The sequence below is a fragment of the Natrix helvetica genome, assembly GCF_964273705.1.
Source record: "Natrix helvetica genome assembly, chromosome: 3".
Taxonomy (NCBI): domain Eukaryota; kingdom Metazoa; phylum Chordata; class Lepidosauria; order Squamata; family Natricidae; genus Natrix; species Natrix helvetica.
Window position 1 is genome coordinate 73103362 of NC_138549.1, and position 17189 is coordinate 73120550.

General features: G+C 38.0%; 1 protein-coding gene across 1 annotated transcript; it reads left to right on the forward strand.

Moving 5' to 3' along the window:
• Positions 1–3726: 3726 nt before the first annotated feature.
• On the forward strand, positions 3727–16585 carry RGS18 (regulator of G protein signaling 18; the record flags this gene model as incomplete). Its single annotated transcript, XM_081949124.1, has 5 exons — positions 3727–4040; positions 8365–8463; positions 10554–10615; positions 14314–14480; positions 16328–16585. The coding sequence occupies exons 1-5, from the start codon at positions 3925–3927 to the stop codon at positions 16583–16585; spliced, it is 702 nt and encodes a 233-aa protein (XP_081805250.1). The 5' UTR covers positions 3727–3924.
• Positions 16586–17189: the final 604 nt, after the last annotated feature.

Below are 17189 nucleotides of genomic sequence, written 5' to 3' on the forward strand. Positions count from 1 at the left end.
ATTAGTCTTTCTTCTTATCCTTCACTTCACTTGTATATTTAGCTTATAATGAAAAGAACTTCATAGGTCTTTGGGGAAATACTGCACATTTGCACTGCACACTAACAATACTAATTTATGTAAGGTAGTAATAGTTGCCATCATATTACAGACCTACTCCAACTTTCACAATCCACTCAACAGATAATGTAAAAGTTGCTTGGTCTATACCAGTGTTTCTCAAACTTGGTGACTTTAAGTCCTGTGGACTTCAACTCCCAGAATCCCCCAGCCAGCATAGCTGGCTGGGGAATTCTGGGAGTTGAAGTCCACAGGACTTAAAGTCGCCAAGTTTGAGAAACACTGGTCTATACCAATGACTTAAATGCACATTCAAATAACATAACTTGGAAAAGACGGATATTTAATATTTATTTTGCAAATAGACAATTACATATATATCAACATGTTTTAGAAGAAGTGTTTTAATTCAAACAAACAAACAAATAACTCTACAGCTTATTGTGGAACAAAATAGAATTCTGAGTAAAATTTGCAAAAGTATTACGGACCTTCTTTGAACTGTAGGTCTGTGCTCACCATATCCCATGGTGGGTTCGTATCCCGTTGCAACCAGTACGGTGCAACGGGACTGGGCGTCCACCACATGAACACGTGCAAGCATGCACACACCCACACACAGCACACACATGCGTACTTACTGCCCGCAATGCTCCGCCACACCTCCGCGATGCTAAAGCAGCTTGGTGGAACGTCACACAGGCGCCTTACGCTCCATGCGCGGAAACACCGAAAACTTCAAATACCGGTAAGGAGTGTGAGCGGATGGGTGGGCCCTCTGGAGCACCATACCTGAACGATACCTAGTGCTCCTGGCAGGCACCAGTATGCCCGTACCAGGCATACCGGTGATAACCCACCACTGGTGCTCACCTCTAAGACTTCTAACTTTCTCTCTTCTTTTCAAAGCTCTATCCTGCATGCTATTTCTTCCCTGAATAGAACGCAGATTTGCTTATATTTCATTTTAAAACGAGACAATTGGTAGCAGTGGTTATTTGTCATTTACAAATACTTTTATTATATGTCATAAGCAAGCATTAAAATACAAACTATCATAAATGGATTAATAAAATAGACACTCTTCAAATTATTTAGACATAAAAAACAGATGCTGTCGCACCAGGCCATTAAAAGCTCTGTTTCATAGGAACTGATAAATATACATATCTTCTGTGCAAATATTATATAAAGAAAAGGACCATGTGAGAAAAGTTAGAATGTGAAATGTTAAAATAGAGAGGTGAGATATTCATGTCTATAAGATGTGTTCATTTTTACTGAATGTTTCTGTGGCTAGTTAGAAGTCACAGGATGTGAAACAGGATTCTGAGGTTCAACACAAAATGCAATTTCTCACATACAAACATTTCAAAGCTGGGATTCAAACTGCAGTTTCCAACTCGTGTAGTTCTAAAGTAACTGTAGAAATTCACAATGAATATTGTGACTCAAATTCTGGTGACATTTTGTAGAGCTGTTATTCAGACATGATAAAGAATGGCAGCTGTGGTTCATATTAAGTGGGTACAATATGTGCTTGAAGGAAATAGACACACTTTGATTTGCAAATTGTGGGTGAAAAACTGTCAATCAAAAATGCACCATCCAAAGGTCTATTGTGTTTTGCCACTCAATATAACCTTCTTCACATAGTTATCATATGATCAGAGGTGGGTTCCTGCCTATTCAGTCCGGTACAGGTGAATAGGTAGTAACTCCAGCAGACGCGTGACCTTACCGGTACGGCGCCATCTTGGTTTTCTGTTCTGCACATGCACAGAACAATCCTCATGGAAAAATGTTTTTTTCCCCCTTTTTACTGTTCTGCGCATGCACAGACTGTTTTAAGTACAAATGCCCCGCCCGCCCACCCACCCCACCGAGTCACTCCTCACCTCCGGGGTGGCTTCCCTGCCTAAGCTTCCACGTGGTGCCTGCCCTGAGCCCCAGTTGAACTGCCTCCTCCTCCTGCCTACAGCTAAGTCTCTCTAGCCCACCCCACGGAGCTTGCTGCACCCCTCCCCCCACCATCCCCACCAGGCTCGCAACCTTATATTTCCCTGTCCCTTCCAGGATTCCCACCAGCCCCATTTTGGCTCCCAGCAGGCTTCAGGGAGGCCTGCTAGGCCCAAAATAGAGGATAGCTAAATTTTGCCAATTTAGCAGTCTATTAAGCCAGTGTTTTTCAACCTTGGCAACTTGAAGATGTCTGGACTTCAACTCCCAGAATTCCCCGCTGGCTGGGGAATTCTGGGAGTTGAAGTCCAGACATCTTCAAGTTGCCAAGGTTGAAAAACACTGTATTAAGCAATACACAGCAGCCCCCTTTTTCCATTCTTTTTAATACTACATGAAGTTTTTGCTCTAGGTTGTTTTTTTTTTTTTTACTAGGGGGGAGAGGTTGGCAATGCCTGGGGATTTCTGGGAATTTCTCCTCTGTGTTAGGGGGCACTAAATAACCAAGATGATCTAAGGTCTCCTGCTGCAGCAGGAGGTTGGACTAGATGACCTCTGAGGTCCCTTCCAGCCCTGGATTGCTGTACTGTTTCAAAGCATCCTCTGAAGCAAATCTCTAGTGCCAGGTTTCTGGTCCTTCCTTCCTCTCCTTTTTCTCTCCCTCCCTCTATCCATCCATCCATATTACATTCACTTTCCCTTCCCTTTTTCTCCCTTTCCTCCCTCCCTTCCACTATTGATTAGTTTAGCCTAAGCTAAGCCACACTTTCAATAATCTCTCAACTCCATGCCAAAGTTCTGCAAACTTGGCAACTTTAAGACTTGCGGACTTCAACTCCCAGAATTCTCCAGCCAGCAGAACTGAATTCTGGGAGTTGAAGTCCACAAGTCTTAAAGTTGCCAAGTTTGCAGACCTCTACTCCATGCAGCCCCTGGGAATAAAAGCAGGGTGCGGGGCTTCAAGAGAGAAAGAAGGAAAGAAAGAAAGAAATCCTCACCATTTGGGGATCCCCAAGTGCATGGAGTAGAGGTCAATACTTCATGCAGTATTAAAAAGAATAGAAAAGGGGGATGCTGTGTATTGCTTAATGACAAAATGGTAATTTGGCAAAATGGATGGCTAAATTGGTCATGCCCACCCAGTCACATGACCACCAAACCACTCCCACCCAGTCACATGACTGCCAAGCCATGCCCATAAAATAAGCCATGCCCACAGAACCGGTGGTAAAAAAATTGAAACCTGCCACTACATATGATGAAGACAGCATTAGCCCATTCACAGAATATTGCCCTCTTAGGAGTAGGTCTGAATGTCTTGAAATAAATAAAATAGTTTTTAAAAGCACTCAAAATAGCACAGCTGAAGTTAACATCACTGTCTTCATCAGTGCCTAACTGAACAACTACTTGCAGCCCTTTAAGCTATTTTAAGTTCTGCTTAAAAAAACCTGTAATAAGAGGAAATCATATCAATTTTCCCTCATGCTGCTCTGTGTGGCTGATTTTGTTTAGTTCTCAATATAGTGTGCTAAAGGCCATCTTGTTTGACCAAATATCGCATTCATATCAGCTAACCGCAAGCTACAACCACAAGTTGAGGGAAGGCCTATGTTTATCTTTCCAACTTGCAAAACATAAGCCTTTTTCTAATCTCTCTCTTTTGAAGAAATGACTTCTGGGTGAAAAAAAAAAAGAACTTCTCTAAAAGGTCACGTGTGCTTATCACAGCAGCTAGGACTGTAGTGGGGAAGCATCCTACAAACTGAATAACCCATGCCAAATAATCAAGATTCAAAGTAAGTGCAACATAACAAAGAGCAATCCAGTCCTTGAGGATTTATTCACGTGCAACTGAAAGAAGATCAGAGGGAGATCTAATCTGACAGAGTGCTTACACGGAAAATGGAGAACCCGCTGGTTTTACCCTCTCAGCTCAACTCGGCATCAAGAGTGAAAACTCTCTGTAAAATCATGAAATCCTTGAATAGAGAAGGGGCAAAGCCAGACACAGGAAACAGGTAAGAGACCGAGGGCTTTGGTTTCGACTGTTCATTACTTTTTTTTTTTACTTTCTTGCTCAGTGTGGAAAAGCAACAAAGTACCTGAGTCCAGATTGCATTCCTCTACTCAGGGCAGAAACAGCATGCAGGATAGAGCTTTGAAAAGAAGAGAGAAGGCCAGAAGTCTAAGAGGCAAGCACTGACCTACAGTTCAAAAAATGGAGAAGAAATTGTGAGAGAGGGAATAAATTCCATCGAGCCTTTTGCAGCTACAGGGAAGATAAGAGCATGTTCTTGTTTCAATGCAGGTTTTATTCAATCCTTCCCTCCCCTCCACCCACCCACCCCCAAATCAAGATGTAGTGAGGAGCCTGCAGTCGCGCAAAAATTACTAATTTTTATTGCAGGTAACAAATGTTGCTAAATGCAGAAACGGGGGCACATATGGCCAAATACATAGCATGAAGTGAAAACCGTTGCAAATATATGCATATTTTAAGGTTTTTTGGGGGGAGGGGATTTGCCAATCCACAGAAAGAGCATACTAGCTCTGAAAAGCTCTGTTAAAATTTGAATGTTATTTATGTATTTTGGAAGTTTGTACAGCTTCCCAACTCCAACTATGTGACTCTGGCAGAGTATAAAATGTTTAAATAAAAATATGAGAGAAAAAAGAACCATTTTTTTTTCCAAGCAGACCCAAGCAATTCAGTTAGTTGTCTCAGAAGTTGTCCTATAAAGCGGCCAGTATATCTCTTTGATGAAAAGCAAAATAAACAATGAAGTAACAGTTTAAACAGTTCCCAATCACTCAGATCAGAATTCTGTATATGGAGATATGTGTTCCTCTTTTTGAAGTAAAAATGAAAGATGTTTAGCTAATTCATAATCAGAACTAAAGATCTAAGTGCAAAGCTATTGTAAGATCTGGTTATCAGGGCTAATCAAGGCTAAGTACCTGCCCACACACCTACAGTCAAAAGAGGGCAGATTTCAAAAGCATCCCCTCTCCCAAAATAAAATAAAATAAATATGGATGTTAACATTGCTAAGAGTCAAAATAAGTAGTTATCAACTCAAACCAATGTGTCCTTTCAGCAGAAAACAACATTCCCTGTCTTGATTAAGTTTAACTTCAGTCATGCGTATTTGCTAAAGAATTCTGTCTCAGAACACTGGTCTCCTTTCAGAATGCCAACAATACTGAGAAAATGTATAAAGGGGAAAACACATTACTTCTGCCTATTGAAGGGTCAGTTCTTTGAAACACAATTAAGAAATAATTTAATTTAATTAATTTAATATCCTCCGATACTGTTTGGTTTTCTTTAAGTGCTGCTCTGAAATCCTGCATGACAATTGAACACTGTTCCCCCCCCCCCCCAGTACCTAAACCCAATACATGATTATGTTTCCTTGCATGCCAGTCTATTTTATTGTATGGTGATGCCCTGTACCTTTCTTGCAAACTGGACGGGATCCAGTGGTTTCACCACTTGCTCCCCTTCTCACGCTATGAACACTGGTAGCGCAACATTTCTAAAGTTTGCAACCAAGAATTACACCTCTTGGCTGGATTTTATGATCACAGATCCAGTCAAAGAGAAAAAAAAAGGTCATTTACAGCAGTGCCTTGGTGTTTTACCAAGGTTTGCTTGTGTGTGGCTACTCACATTAAAAGGGTATGCCAACATCATCCTGGTTAAGAATGTCAGCATAGAGTGGCAAATGAAACCTGCAATATAATTGCAAGGCAAATATTATATGTTTCTAGATTTCAGTAATTTTCATTATTCCATGTCTGGGGCACATATTCAGGCCTCATGATATCATCATACCGATTCTCTTTTAGTTATTTTTTCCCCTTTAAGTATTTGCACTCTTGCAAATTTTTGATTTCCTGCGAGCCTGCTAACACTTCCGTACTGGGCACAACTGATAGCTGGTACATTTTGGTTATGTAAACAGCAACACTCATATCTTTAATACTGGAAAGTGAGGAAGTGGTTTCTTGTTTATATGTATGATGATTTGAATAAATACAAAGAACCCAAAAATGCAAAGTGATAGACAAATGTCATCTTTGTGATGTTTAGCAATAATACTTGAAAACACACAAAAAAAAACCTTAGTCATATTGCTATGCTAGACTGTGATGCAAATAATGAATATTGATTGCATACTTACAAAATTTCTAAGTTCTTAGATTATTTTTAAAAATTTAGTTTGTAAGTGTTACTTTGGGTATTATGTACACAAAGCTAATTGTTTTCCTAAACACTTATACGTTTGCCTATCTTTGGTGGTCTATCCAGATTGTCAGGTTGCCATGTTTTGGGTGACCAATGTCACTGATAGAACCTACAAAGTGTGCCTTCTTGACATTTTCAGCCTTTTGAGGTTGTCCACATCAGGAAACAAATTCCACAAAATAGCAATAGCACTTAGACTTATACATCATTCCATAGTGTTTTATAGCAATCTCTCTCAGCACTTTACAGTGTTATCATATTGCCCCCAACAATCTGGGTCATTTTACCAACCTTGGAAAAATGGAAGGCTGAGTCAACCTTGAGCTGGTCACGATTGAACTCTAAGCTGTGGGAAGAGGTGGCCTGCTATACTGCATTCTAACCAATGTGCCACCACAGGTCCTAGACTAAAACTAACCTTCATTGAGATATATTCTATGGACATATTGTGATTTTCCTCTCACTTATACCTTACTGATTCAGGGAAGAGCCAGCTTGTGTCTCTTCCTAAAACTGTCTTTTTTTCCCCTTTTGTATCAGCTTCTGAATATTTCCATCAAGGCTGTCTCTATGTTCCTTGTTATAGATCAGTTTCCCCCCTCCCCCAGATATAATCTTGACCTGCCAGCCTTCAAGGAAGCCATGGAAACGTGACACCTCCCACCCCCGGTATTGGGACTACATTATTAGTGGGACCCAGCATTGTGCATGTGCTGTGTGGGCAAGAAGTTTTTTACAAACACCTTGATAAATTGAATTTTAATATGCATTGTATTTTTATTCACTGTTCATTGTTCCATTGCTTAGATAGACAGCCATATAAGTTTGTTAAATAAATAAGCAAGATTTGATGCCATCTAGAAGCTTTGGATACAATGCCTTGAATTCTCAAGCTGCATGGTTATATTTGGGGAGAACCAGGTTGTGCCAATTCAATACACAACCTGTATTCAACTCTCAAAATTTTGGCTATGGTCTCCAGAAAACTTTGCTATTTATAATGAAAGAGAAGGATGAAATTCTGAAATGCTTGAAAATTATATTAAATGTCATCAGATTAAATGTAACTGGGGTTTAGCTTTTTTTTCTATCCTTTTTGTAGGTCAAGGAGGCCACTCAGATGCCAGATGTTTTATCCATAAAAAGATGTATACACCTATGCATACATTAATCCTCTTTTTCTATATTCATTATAGTAACTAAAATACAATACAAGTAATATGGGTACAAGAGAGCTACGGTTAAACATCAGGAAAAAAACTATGAGTTCTAGTCCCTCCTTAACTATGAAGCCAGCTGGATGACTATGGGCCAATCACCTTCTTTACAAAGTAGGCAATCACAAACCAATTTTGAAAAACCTTGTCAAGAAAACTTCAGGGGCTTGATCAGACAGTCAACAGGAGTTAATGCTGACACGAAAGCATAAAAAAAATAGTGGTGCAAGAAAAAAAGTCCTAATGCTAATTTTAATGGATGGGTAGTTTGGCTGAAAGCTCCACTTCCATTTTGTTTTTGTCTCTTGAGGTGATAGCATCTACTTGTACACATCCTATGATATAGCAGCCAAGGAATCAGAACAGAGGAAAGGAAAGCCATTATTATACCACATCATTAGCCCCTTTGCATTATTCGATATTATCAAAGAAAGCAGCACTTTCTGTGGCAGCGATATACTAGCTAATGCATTCAAAGAAATTTGAATGCATCATGAAATGTGTTTCATTGTAATCATTTCAGCTACTGAATTTCCTCTTTTGTATCAGAAGCTCATGATCTCAGCCTGGCTTCACTAAGATTAAGCCTATTCCTTCCCCCTCTCAAGTCCCTACTGATCTTGTCACCAAAGTAAATGTGAAAGACTAGCAACATGAAAAGATGTTCATTTACCCTTTGCAGATGATTCTGTATGTAAAAATATTCAGAGGTGTAAGTGAGAAATCTATTATTCTCTCCTGCAAATGGGAAAATAGCATCAACGTTTATGGAATCATATGTGAAAGGGAAGCAATGAGCTTTACAGAGCACTCTGAGCTGGCAAGAGAGAAATGTTTGAAAATCTTACTGCAGTAACTTTCATTTTCTTGTAGATCTCTTGAAAAAAGGAACCGGCTAAGTCTCTTGCATAAATCTGAATTGCACCCAAATATGAATTTTGACAAATTTGAACAACTAACAAAAGCATCAAGGTGAGACTTGTTTTAGAAATTAGCGAAATATATAATTAAAAAGAGTGCCCTAAAGAAGAAGTCATATTTAATTCAGAACATCTATAGCATGCCTATCTTACAGGTTGTTTTGATTTCGTCAGCATTGTCAATCAGTGTTTTCTCAACAGTAATTTTAAAATGTATGGACTTCAACTCCCAACTTCATTTACTACAGTGAAAGATATTCAAAAAACCCACCCCCAAATGCTAAAGGAACTTGCAAGCAAAAAAAAAACCCTTAAAGAATTGAAACATTTGAGGGGAAGTGGAGGAAGGTGTCAGCATAGTACTAATATGATGGTTCATCACCACGTTTTGATAAAGAAAAAGGAACATCTTTCAGTTCCTGTGCAGCTCAGTGATGGCCCCTCAAAACACAGACACTTGCATCTATGATGATGTTTATGAGATCTCACTGAATTTTTGAAATTCTTAATAGAATTCTTACAAGGCTTTTTTTTTAAGAATTATTTTTTGCAGGGACCACATCTTCCCACAATCCTTTTTGCTCTGTTATTTGGTTTGATTTTGTGACATCTTGTGTCCTGTTTCTTTCTTTCTTTATGTGCACTTTGTAAAAATGGTTAAATGTTAGGTATTTTCAATATCAATTTTAATATCAATTTCCTTAATACTTCAACTCATAGCATTTTCCACCCAGTATACCAACTGGGGAGTTCTGGTAGTGGAAAGAAACATTGCCTTAATATATTCATGTTTTTCAATTGTCACATATTCTTTTTCTCAGTGTATATATCATTATGAAGTCTTCTTTTTTGGGTGTGCATGTTTTCAGCTATAGGTTCACTGACATTCTGAAGTCTAATCTCCACCTAAGTGTCCCCATCTATAAAATGGATAAATATTTGTGAATTGACTTCTGATTTCTGTTTAAAAAGACATAGTCCTCCACTTACAACCGCAATTGGGATCAGAATTTTCAGGGCTAAGTAAAGCAATTGTTAAGGGAATCTTACCTGATTTTATGAGCTTTTTTTTGCTATGGTTGTTAAGTGAATCAGTGCAGTTGTTAAACAAGTTATGCAGTCGTGAAGCAAATCCAACTCCCCACTGACTTTGCTTGTCAGAAGTAAGCTGAGAAGGTTGCAAATGGTAATCTGTTCTGTCTCAGCTAGGTTACCAACCGTGCCTGCTATTGTCTTTATCTCTTCATTATTTGTTTCCCTCTGCAAATGAATTTCCCTCTAAATTAATTTATTTTGCATACTTCTCCAGGGTTGCACTGCATATTATGTTCTATCTAAAACCAAACTTTCTCAACTGTTTGTGAAAGCAGCCCAGCGCGTACTTGAAAAGGTCATTTCCCAAACCTTTTAGCAGAAGAATGGTTGAGAGTGTTCCGTGTACCTTTCGGTGAGCTACAGTGTCAAAGACCAGTGACCACTATGGACAATTTGACATAGTTGGCTTAAAAAGAAAAGAAAAGAAAAGAAAAGCAACCTTCTTTCTCATCTCCTACATTAAATATAAGTCCTTCCAAAATAGCATGGCATTTGGTGAAAGTTGCTGTAAATAAATAGTGTGCTTATGTCCCGGCACCACTGCTATTGCATCCTTCTTTCTGAATACCATAAAGCTTCCTGTATAATGTTAAAAATAGCCTGTGGTCGCAGTGTCTTCGGCAGTGTTCGAAACCACATCTCAGTGTGAACAATTCTCTTTCTTTCCCAAGCTTTTATGTACAAAACCGTTTCAAAGATCATTGACCCACCACAAACAAAACAGCCTCTTTGGGTTATTTATTTCTTTTAAAAGAACAAAGGTGTCAAACATGCATTTACCTATTTAAAAAGATTAATGGTGTACAATAAAATGACTCAGAAGGCAGCACTTCCTTTCAAATACATTGATTATTTTTATAATTCAATAGGAAAAACATCAGCGAAATCAGATCAGAAGCTTTTTGAAGCTTTTTTTTTTCCTCTAAGAAATCCTTATTCAATACCATGAGAAATATGACAGACTGAAATCAACCAGAGATAAAATATATTAAGAAAATCTGCAAATATGTACACAACAGGTGACGCCTCTGTTTTTGTCTCGTGCAGTGAGTCCCCTGAAACTGTAAAAAAATGGGCTGAATCTTTTGACCAGTTGATTTCTCACAAAGGTTGGTATTGTTGTTTTCAACTAGCATTATGTTTCATTACAGTTCCAACATCTTACAGCAAGGCTCAATTGTTTCATGCAAAATATATTTTCATTCTTCTTCTTCTGCAATGAAGGATTAACCATGTGTAAAGTGAAGAAGTCTATTAAGTTTGACTGCTAGATTGCTGTGAAAAATGGCCCTGAATTTTGATCACTACCATAAAAGCTTAGAAGTATTGAAGCTTCAGTAGTGGAGAAAATTATTCAAGGAAGAAGTGGATATTTTATTAATCCTTAAAGACTAATATTAAATATGTTATGTAATGCACAATGAACAATTATGTAATGGGACTTGTGACTATTAACTTGGATATGAACTCCTAGGTATTCCGTCAGTATCAATTATGATTTATGATGTCAATATTACAAACAAAATTATTTGATGTTTTTAATCCAAAATTGAGTATACCATTGAAAAGGAAACAAAAAGTCAAACAATTTTAAAGTTCAATTAAGGAAAAAATCCACTCAATGAAAATGGCTGTTGATTGTGACATCATCAGTCAATAGACCAATCATCTTCCTTTTCCATTTCCACTTGAAAATTCCAAGTCTTCCAAGCAAAGACATGTTGCAGCTTTCAATTATTCTCAGTAATTGTACATTAAACTATAGTTTCTAAATATACCCTTAGTGCTTATTTAATATCTTTATAATGTTATCCATTGCCATGTCTAGTCATCTTTGCTGGCCCATAGTTCAATATGCATTGCCTACAGGCTACCTTGCTGGGCCTCAGACAGAGTTTTGAACAACCTGGTGAGACCTGACTTTAAAAAGTAGCACTGGAAGTGAATTAATCATCATACAAGCAACTTTTGAGTTAACACTCAACACATTGCAATGTGCATATGTTTGGATTGGTAGGATCTATACATAAACATACATAAACGTGGTGGCTTAGTGGCTAAGACACTGAGCTTGTTGATCTGAAAGGTCGGCAGTTCAAATCCCTAGTGCTGTGTAACGGAGTGAGTTCCAGTTACTTGTCCCAGCTTCTGCCAACCTAGCAGTTCGAAAGAATGTAAAAATGCAAGTAGAAAAAATAGGAACCACCTTTGGTGGGAAGGTAACTGTTCTGTGCGCCTTCGGCGTTTAGTCGTGCTGGCCACATGACCATGGACACAACTTGAAACGGAGATGAGCACTGCTCACTAGAGCCAGGAACGACTAGCACATATGTTTACCTTTACCTTTTTATACATAAACTCCATTGGATTAGAGGAGAAGAAAACACTATTTCTTTTTACTAAACAAGCCAATAGAAACCTCCAGAAAGATGGCCAGGTTTTGTGCTATTGCTGTCTTTGAACAAAGACTAATTGTTTAAGTTCCCATATGTTTTCTTACCATGGCACTTATAATGTGAGCCCTTTAAATGTGTTTGTGCACTTTTTATATAGGTTTTGTAGGCACTATATTCTGTATTCTAAACAATTTATTCATTCTAAGATATTGCTCCATGTCTCTAATTTATATTAAGATTTTCTATAAATTATAGGATAGCATTACTGTAGATATTTAAAAACAGCTGTGCATTGGATTAAGAGTAATAAAACGTACTTAAGCATACTGTGCTATACTAAAGTAAACTTTTATGATAAAAATTGTAATAAAAATGAAAGTGCTTGATAACTGGTGATAAGAAGCAATAAAATAAATGTAAGGATAAGATTTGACTGAAATCAGGACATATTTTATTTATGGTTTCAGACTTTAGCCTGATCCAACAAAAGCAGCTCTTTGCATTTTACAGTTCTTTTATTTTGTTGCCAATATCTATATATTATTGTAGCCAATATGTGTGTGTGTGTGTGTGTGTGTATGTGTGTGTGTATTTATATATATTAAAATTTCAGTAATTTTTTTCAGATTTACTAAGATTCTTCTTGAGATAGATCAGCTAGGCGCAGGGGTGGGGAACTGTGGCTCTTTTGCGACTTGTGGACTTCAACTCCCAGAATTCCAGAACCAACATAGCTGCCTCAGGAATTCTGGGAGTTGAAGTCCACAAGTCGCAAAAGAGCCACAGTTCCCCACCCCTGAGCTAGGGGATCTATGAAGTATTGCAAATAGTATTTCTATATTTTTTTTCTTCCATTCAATTCTGTCTGATTCTCAGAGACTGCCTGGACAAGTCCCTGCAGTTATCTTGGCAAGGTTACTCAGAAGTGGTTTGCCATTGGCTTCTTCCTAGGGCTGAGAGAGAATGACTGGCCAAGGTTACTCAGCTGGCTTCGGGCCTAAGGTGGGACTAGAACGCATGGTCTCCCAGTTTCTAGCCTGATGCCTTAATCACTGCACCAAAATGGTTCTCATCCACTAATATAAGTGAAACCAAATCCTGCAGTCAAAATATTATCTAGGCCAGTATCCAAAGATACAATCAACTCTATAGTCAATCTGAAGATTGAAATATATTTGTGGATGGTGGTGCAATTCTAAACTTCTAAAATTAATGTTGCATATCAAATCCCCCCCCCCTCTCTTTCTCTCTCTCTCTCTCTACACACACACACACACACACACACACACACACACACAAATGAGCTGGATGTTTTTGAAATAAATATGAGCTGGATGTCAATCTGGATGTTTTTGAAATTACAAATGAACATGCATATATAATTAATATATAAATGAATCAAGTTGAAATTGTCATTGATCTAAATAATCTAATCTTCCCATTCTTAGACCAAACAAGAGGTACATTGAAAAGAAAATGACATACTTATTGCAGGGAATCCTCAGGTTAAGAAAGAGTTCTGTTCCCTACCTCTGTCTTTAACCTGAACTTATATTTAAATGGGAATTTATACTTAACAACGGACTACCTATTACTTTGTACTTCCTCAAGCTGATGAAGTGCTGAAACTGCACTATACTGTCAGGAACCCCTAAAAATTATTGAAAATAGGGTGTATATGAAAAATGCACAGCTTCAGTACTTTATCAGGCAGAAGAAGAAGAATGCCATCTGCCACATTTATTAACAGGCAGTCAATTTACATCTAGGGTTTGTCCTTAAATTATATGTTTTTAATCTGGATACTGCCTGTCAGAGTTGGGTTTTCTGCCAGTTCAGCCGGATCGGATAATAATAATAATAATAAGTTTGAATTTATTAGCCGCTCCCTTTCCAAGTAGGACTCGGGGCGGCGTACAATGGAGCATATAAAACATAGAGGATGTATAAAAAGCACATAGACATACATACAAAACACACATACACATACACGGACACGGAGGAGGTAACAAATTACATTATATAGATGAACCGGTAGTAGCAGTGGAAGGAGAGTCCGCCCACCTGCCTGGATGCTTCTGCGCATGAGCATGTGGCCACGAGTGAACCAGTAGTAAAAATAATAGAAACCCACCACTGCTGCCTGTATGTTTCTCAAATTAAACTCTGATTGTTCCAAAAACTTTTCTTATTTACTGTTTTCAAAATGAACCTCTACACAGTGAAAATCTGTGACATTATTTTTGCTTATCCTTTGCCATACAAATCACAGTTATTGTTCCAGGACTAACTTTTAAAAAAATGTGTAATTGAGGGACAGGATTAACTCAAAAGCATCTGAAAATGGTAGTGAGAAAATGTCACCCTGTTTTATTTGATGTTCCTTTGATTACATGTTGTTTATTTCGTAGCTGGCTTAGATGCATTCATCAAGTTTTTGAGAAGTGAGTTTAGTGAAGAGAACATTGAGTTTTGGATGGCATGTGAAGAGTATAAGAAAAGCAAAGATGCCTCCCAACTTCCACTCAAAGCAAAGACAATTTATGAGACATTCATTGAAAGAGAATCACCAAAAGAGGTACAGTGAAAATAGTTCTCTTAACACAATTGGTCTTTTAAAATCTTAAAGATTCTGTCTGCAGGGAGAGGATCTCAAGGTAATATTCACCTACATATCCTCTTGACTTTTCCGCCTCCACCCTATCCCAAATCTCAACATTGAAACTTACTTCTGAGAAAATTTGCAATAGCACTGTGTTTGGTACCATTTAATGTCGTTTGGAATGAATCCATTTTTGAAAAGGATTAAGATTATTTATCACATGCTACCACAAGAGTATCCCAGAAGTGAAAAGAATAAAGAGTGAAAATATCACTTGCTGAGAACTTTAGCTGTCTATTTTTATTGCTACTTGTACTGTATAAGAATTATTCTTTCTCGGGCTTCTGAAGCAATAATTACTGGTGCAATTATTAGTACATGCAAGTTATTACTAACACATTGGCAAGATTTCAGATAAGACAAATGAATAAAATAAACCATCAATTTAAGCACAGCATTCAGAATAATAACTGTAATGCTTTAAGTAGATTAAAAAATTGATTACAGATTTGTTCAAAAGATAAGAGTTAAGGATGCATATTAATTACATGTAATAGTAAATAAATATTCAGATATACTTCATGTATTGGCTTAGATGTTATTTATACTTACCTATCAAATGTCTATCATGTGTCATGTATTCCAGAAAGGAAAGCAGCTCCATAGCATGTCAAAATATGTCTAGGAGATGATTATGAATTGTGCAATTGATTAGAACATTCCAGTCAAGTGGTGGTCATATAAATTGAACAAGCTAAGTTATAGAAAGAAACTCTTTTTTTCTTCCTCCCTGCGATTGTTGACAAAGATTAAAACTAACTCTACCCTCCTTTTGAAATAATATAACATTAGTACAACTGGAGAGGTATCCATTCTAAATCTTACTAAATAAGTGATGAACATTGTTAATGCTTTACTGTGCTCTGTTAAATTTTCAGAAAAAAAATTAAAGAAATTGGAGCACACACTTCTTGTCACTGAAATATCTACTGTGCCCCACTTCAATTTTGTTGGACATGCTTCTCATATAAATGTTCAGCACTTTAAATTTGATTTCCAGAAAGTGCCTCAGAGCATATAGAATGCAGATGTTGCACTTGTCTATAGTATGTTACAGCAGCTGCCATGTGATCCCAGGCAAAGACCCAGCTTGTCAAGGTGTTGCAGGCAGGTGTTAACAGTTTCTCAAATAGATAGCCAATTGACATAAGCCTATGAGACATATGACTCCCTAAAGACTCATTATTGAAACGTCAGCGTGGATGAGACTAAAAATATCCCCATCACATTTCTTGACCATGCTTCTCATAAAATTTGAATGTAGCAGATTTCTTTACAATACTTGGGTAAGAATGTATAGGACAGGAAGTCAATACTTTTATCCATGATGGCAAACCTATGGCATGTGTGCCACATGTGGCATGCAGAGCCCACTCTGCAGGCATGCGAGTTGTCGCCCCAGCTTAGCTCCACTGCGCATGTGCACATTCCTCCCGCTGGCCAGCTGGTTTTTGGGTCTGCCACGCATGCGCGGGGTCGCCTGCGCATGTGTGGGGTGTGCAGGGGGGTTGTGCACACATGTGTGGGATGCATGCATGGGGATCGTGCGCACATGCTCGGGGGTGCGCATGCAGGGGTCACATGCAACTGCAGGGGTCACATGCAACTGCATGGGGCGGTGGGTCACACATGCATTGCATTATGAGTGCATGCGTGCGCGTACTTTCAGCAAACAGTGATGAAAAAGTTAGCCATCACTGCCTTATATGGACAAATTGGGAATAACCATCCATTTTATCAAATGTTTTCTTCTTTTTCTCCAGGTCAACCTTGATTTTAATACCAAAGTCTCTGTAAATCAGAATATGGCTCATCCAATGCTCAACACATTTGATGCTGCACAGAACAAAATTTATGCCCTGATGGAGCAAGACAGTTATCCGCGCTTCTTAAAGTCTAACCTTTACTTAGACTTACTCCATGGCAGACCTTTAGGCTGTTCAGCTCTTCGACGGAGATCACGTTCTTTTACCTTCAATGACTTCAAAGATGCCCAGCCAGATTTTGCTGTCTGGCTGTAAAAGTTGATTTCCTTTTGACCCCATCTTCATGCCAATGAGGGGTCATCATTGCCTTAAATACTTCAGATTGGGGAAGTTATCATAGAACCCACATAATTGTTTCTATTTTATTTTTATCTTGTTTACTTGATGATCAAATCCAAAGGTTTCAGTTTCATTTGTTGCATGGATGGTCAAGAATGTTTTATTCTCTATTAAATAAGGTCTTTCTGAACTGCAAAAATTTGGATGACCATTAAAGTGGAACAAAGAGTTAGTTTTATATCTCTTCACTGCCATCTAGTGATCATCTATATTTCTGCAATTCATGTATAGTACACCTAATAATGTGACGGTCAAGTCCCTAATAAACAGTAGCACATTTAACAATAATGGCTATGGATATGCACAGCCATAAATAGAAATATGTTTATTGTGTACAAAACCTAAATACAATATGTGACATTAAAGCAGGGAAATCCTGCCTCTTACAGTGTGGGAATGATTTCCGTAAGAACATCAGATAGCATTATTCATCCAGCATTAGAACTATCAGTTTGCTTACTTTATATTCTATGAAGCCATATATCACATTTTGAGACATAGTAAAGTGTGAAAATATTCA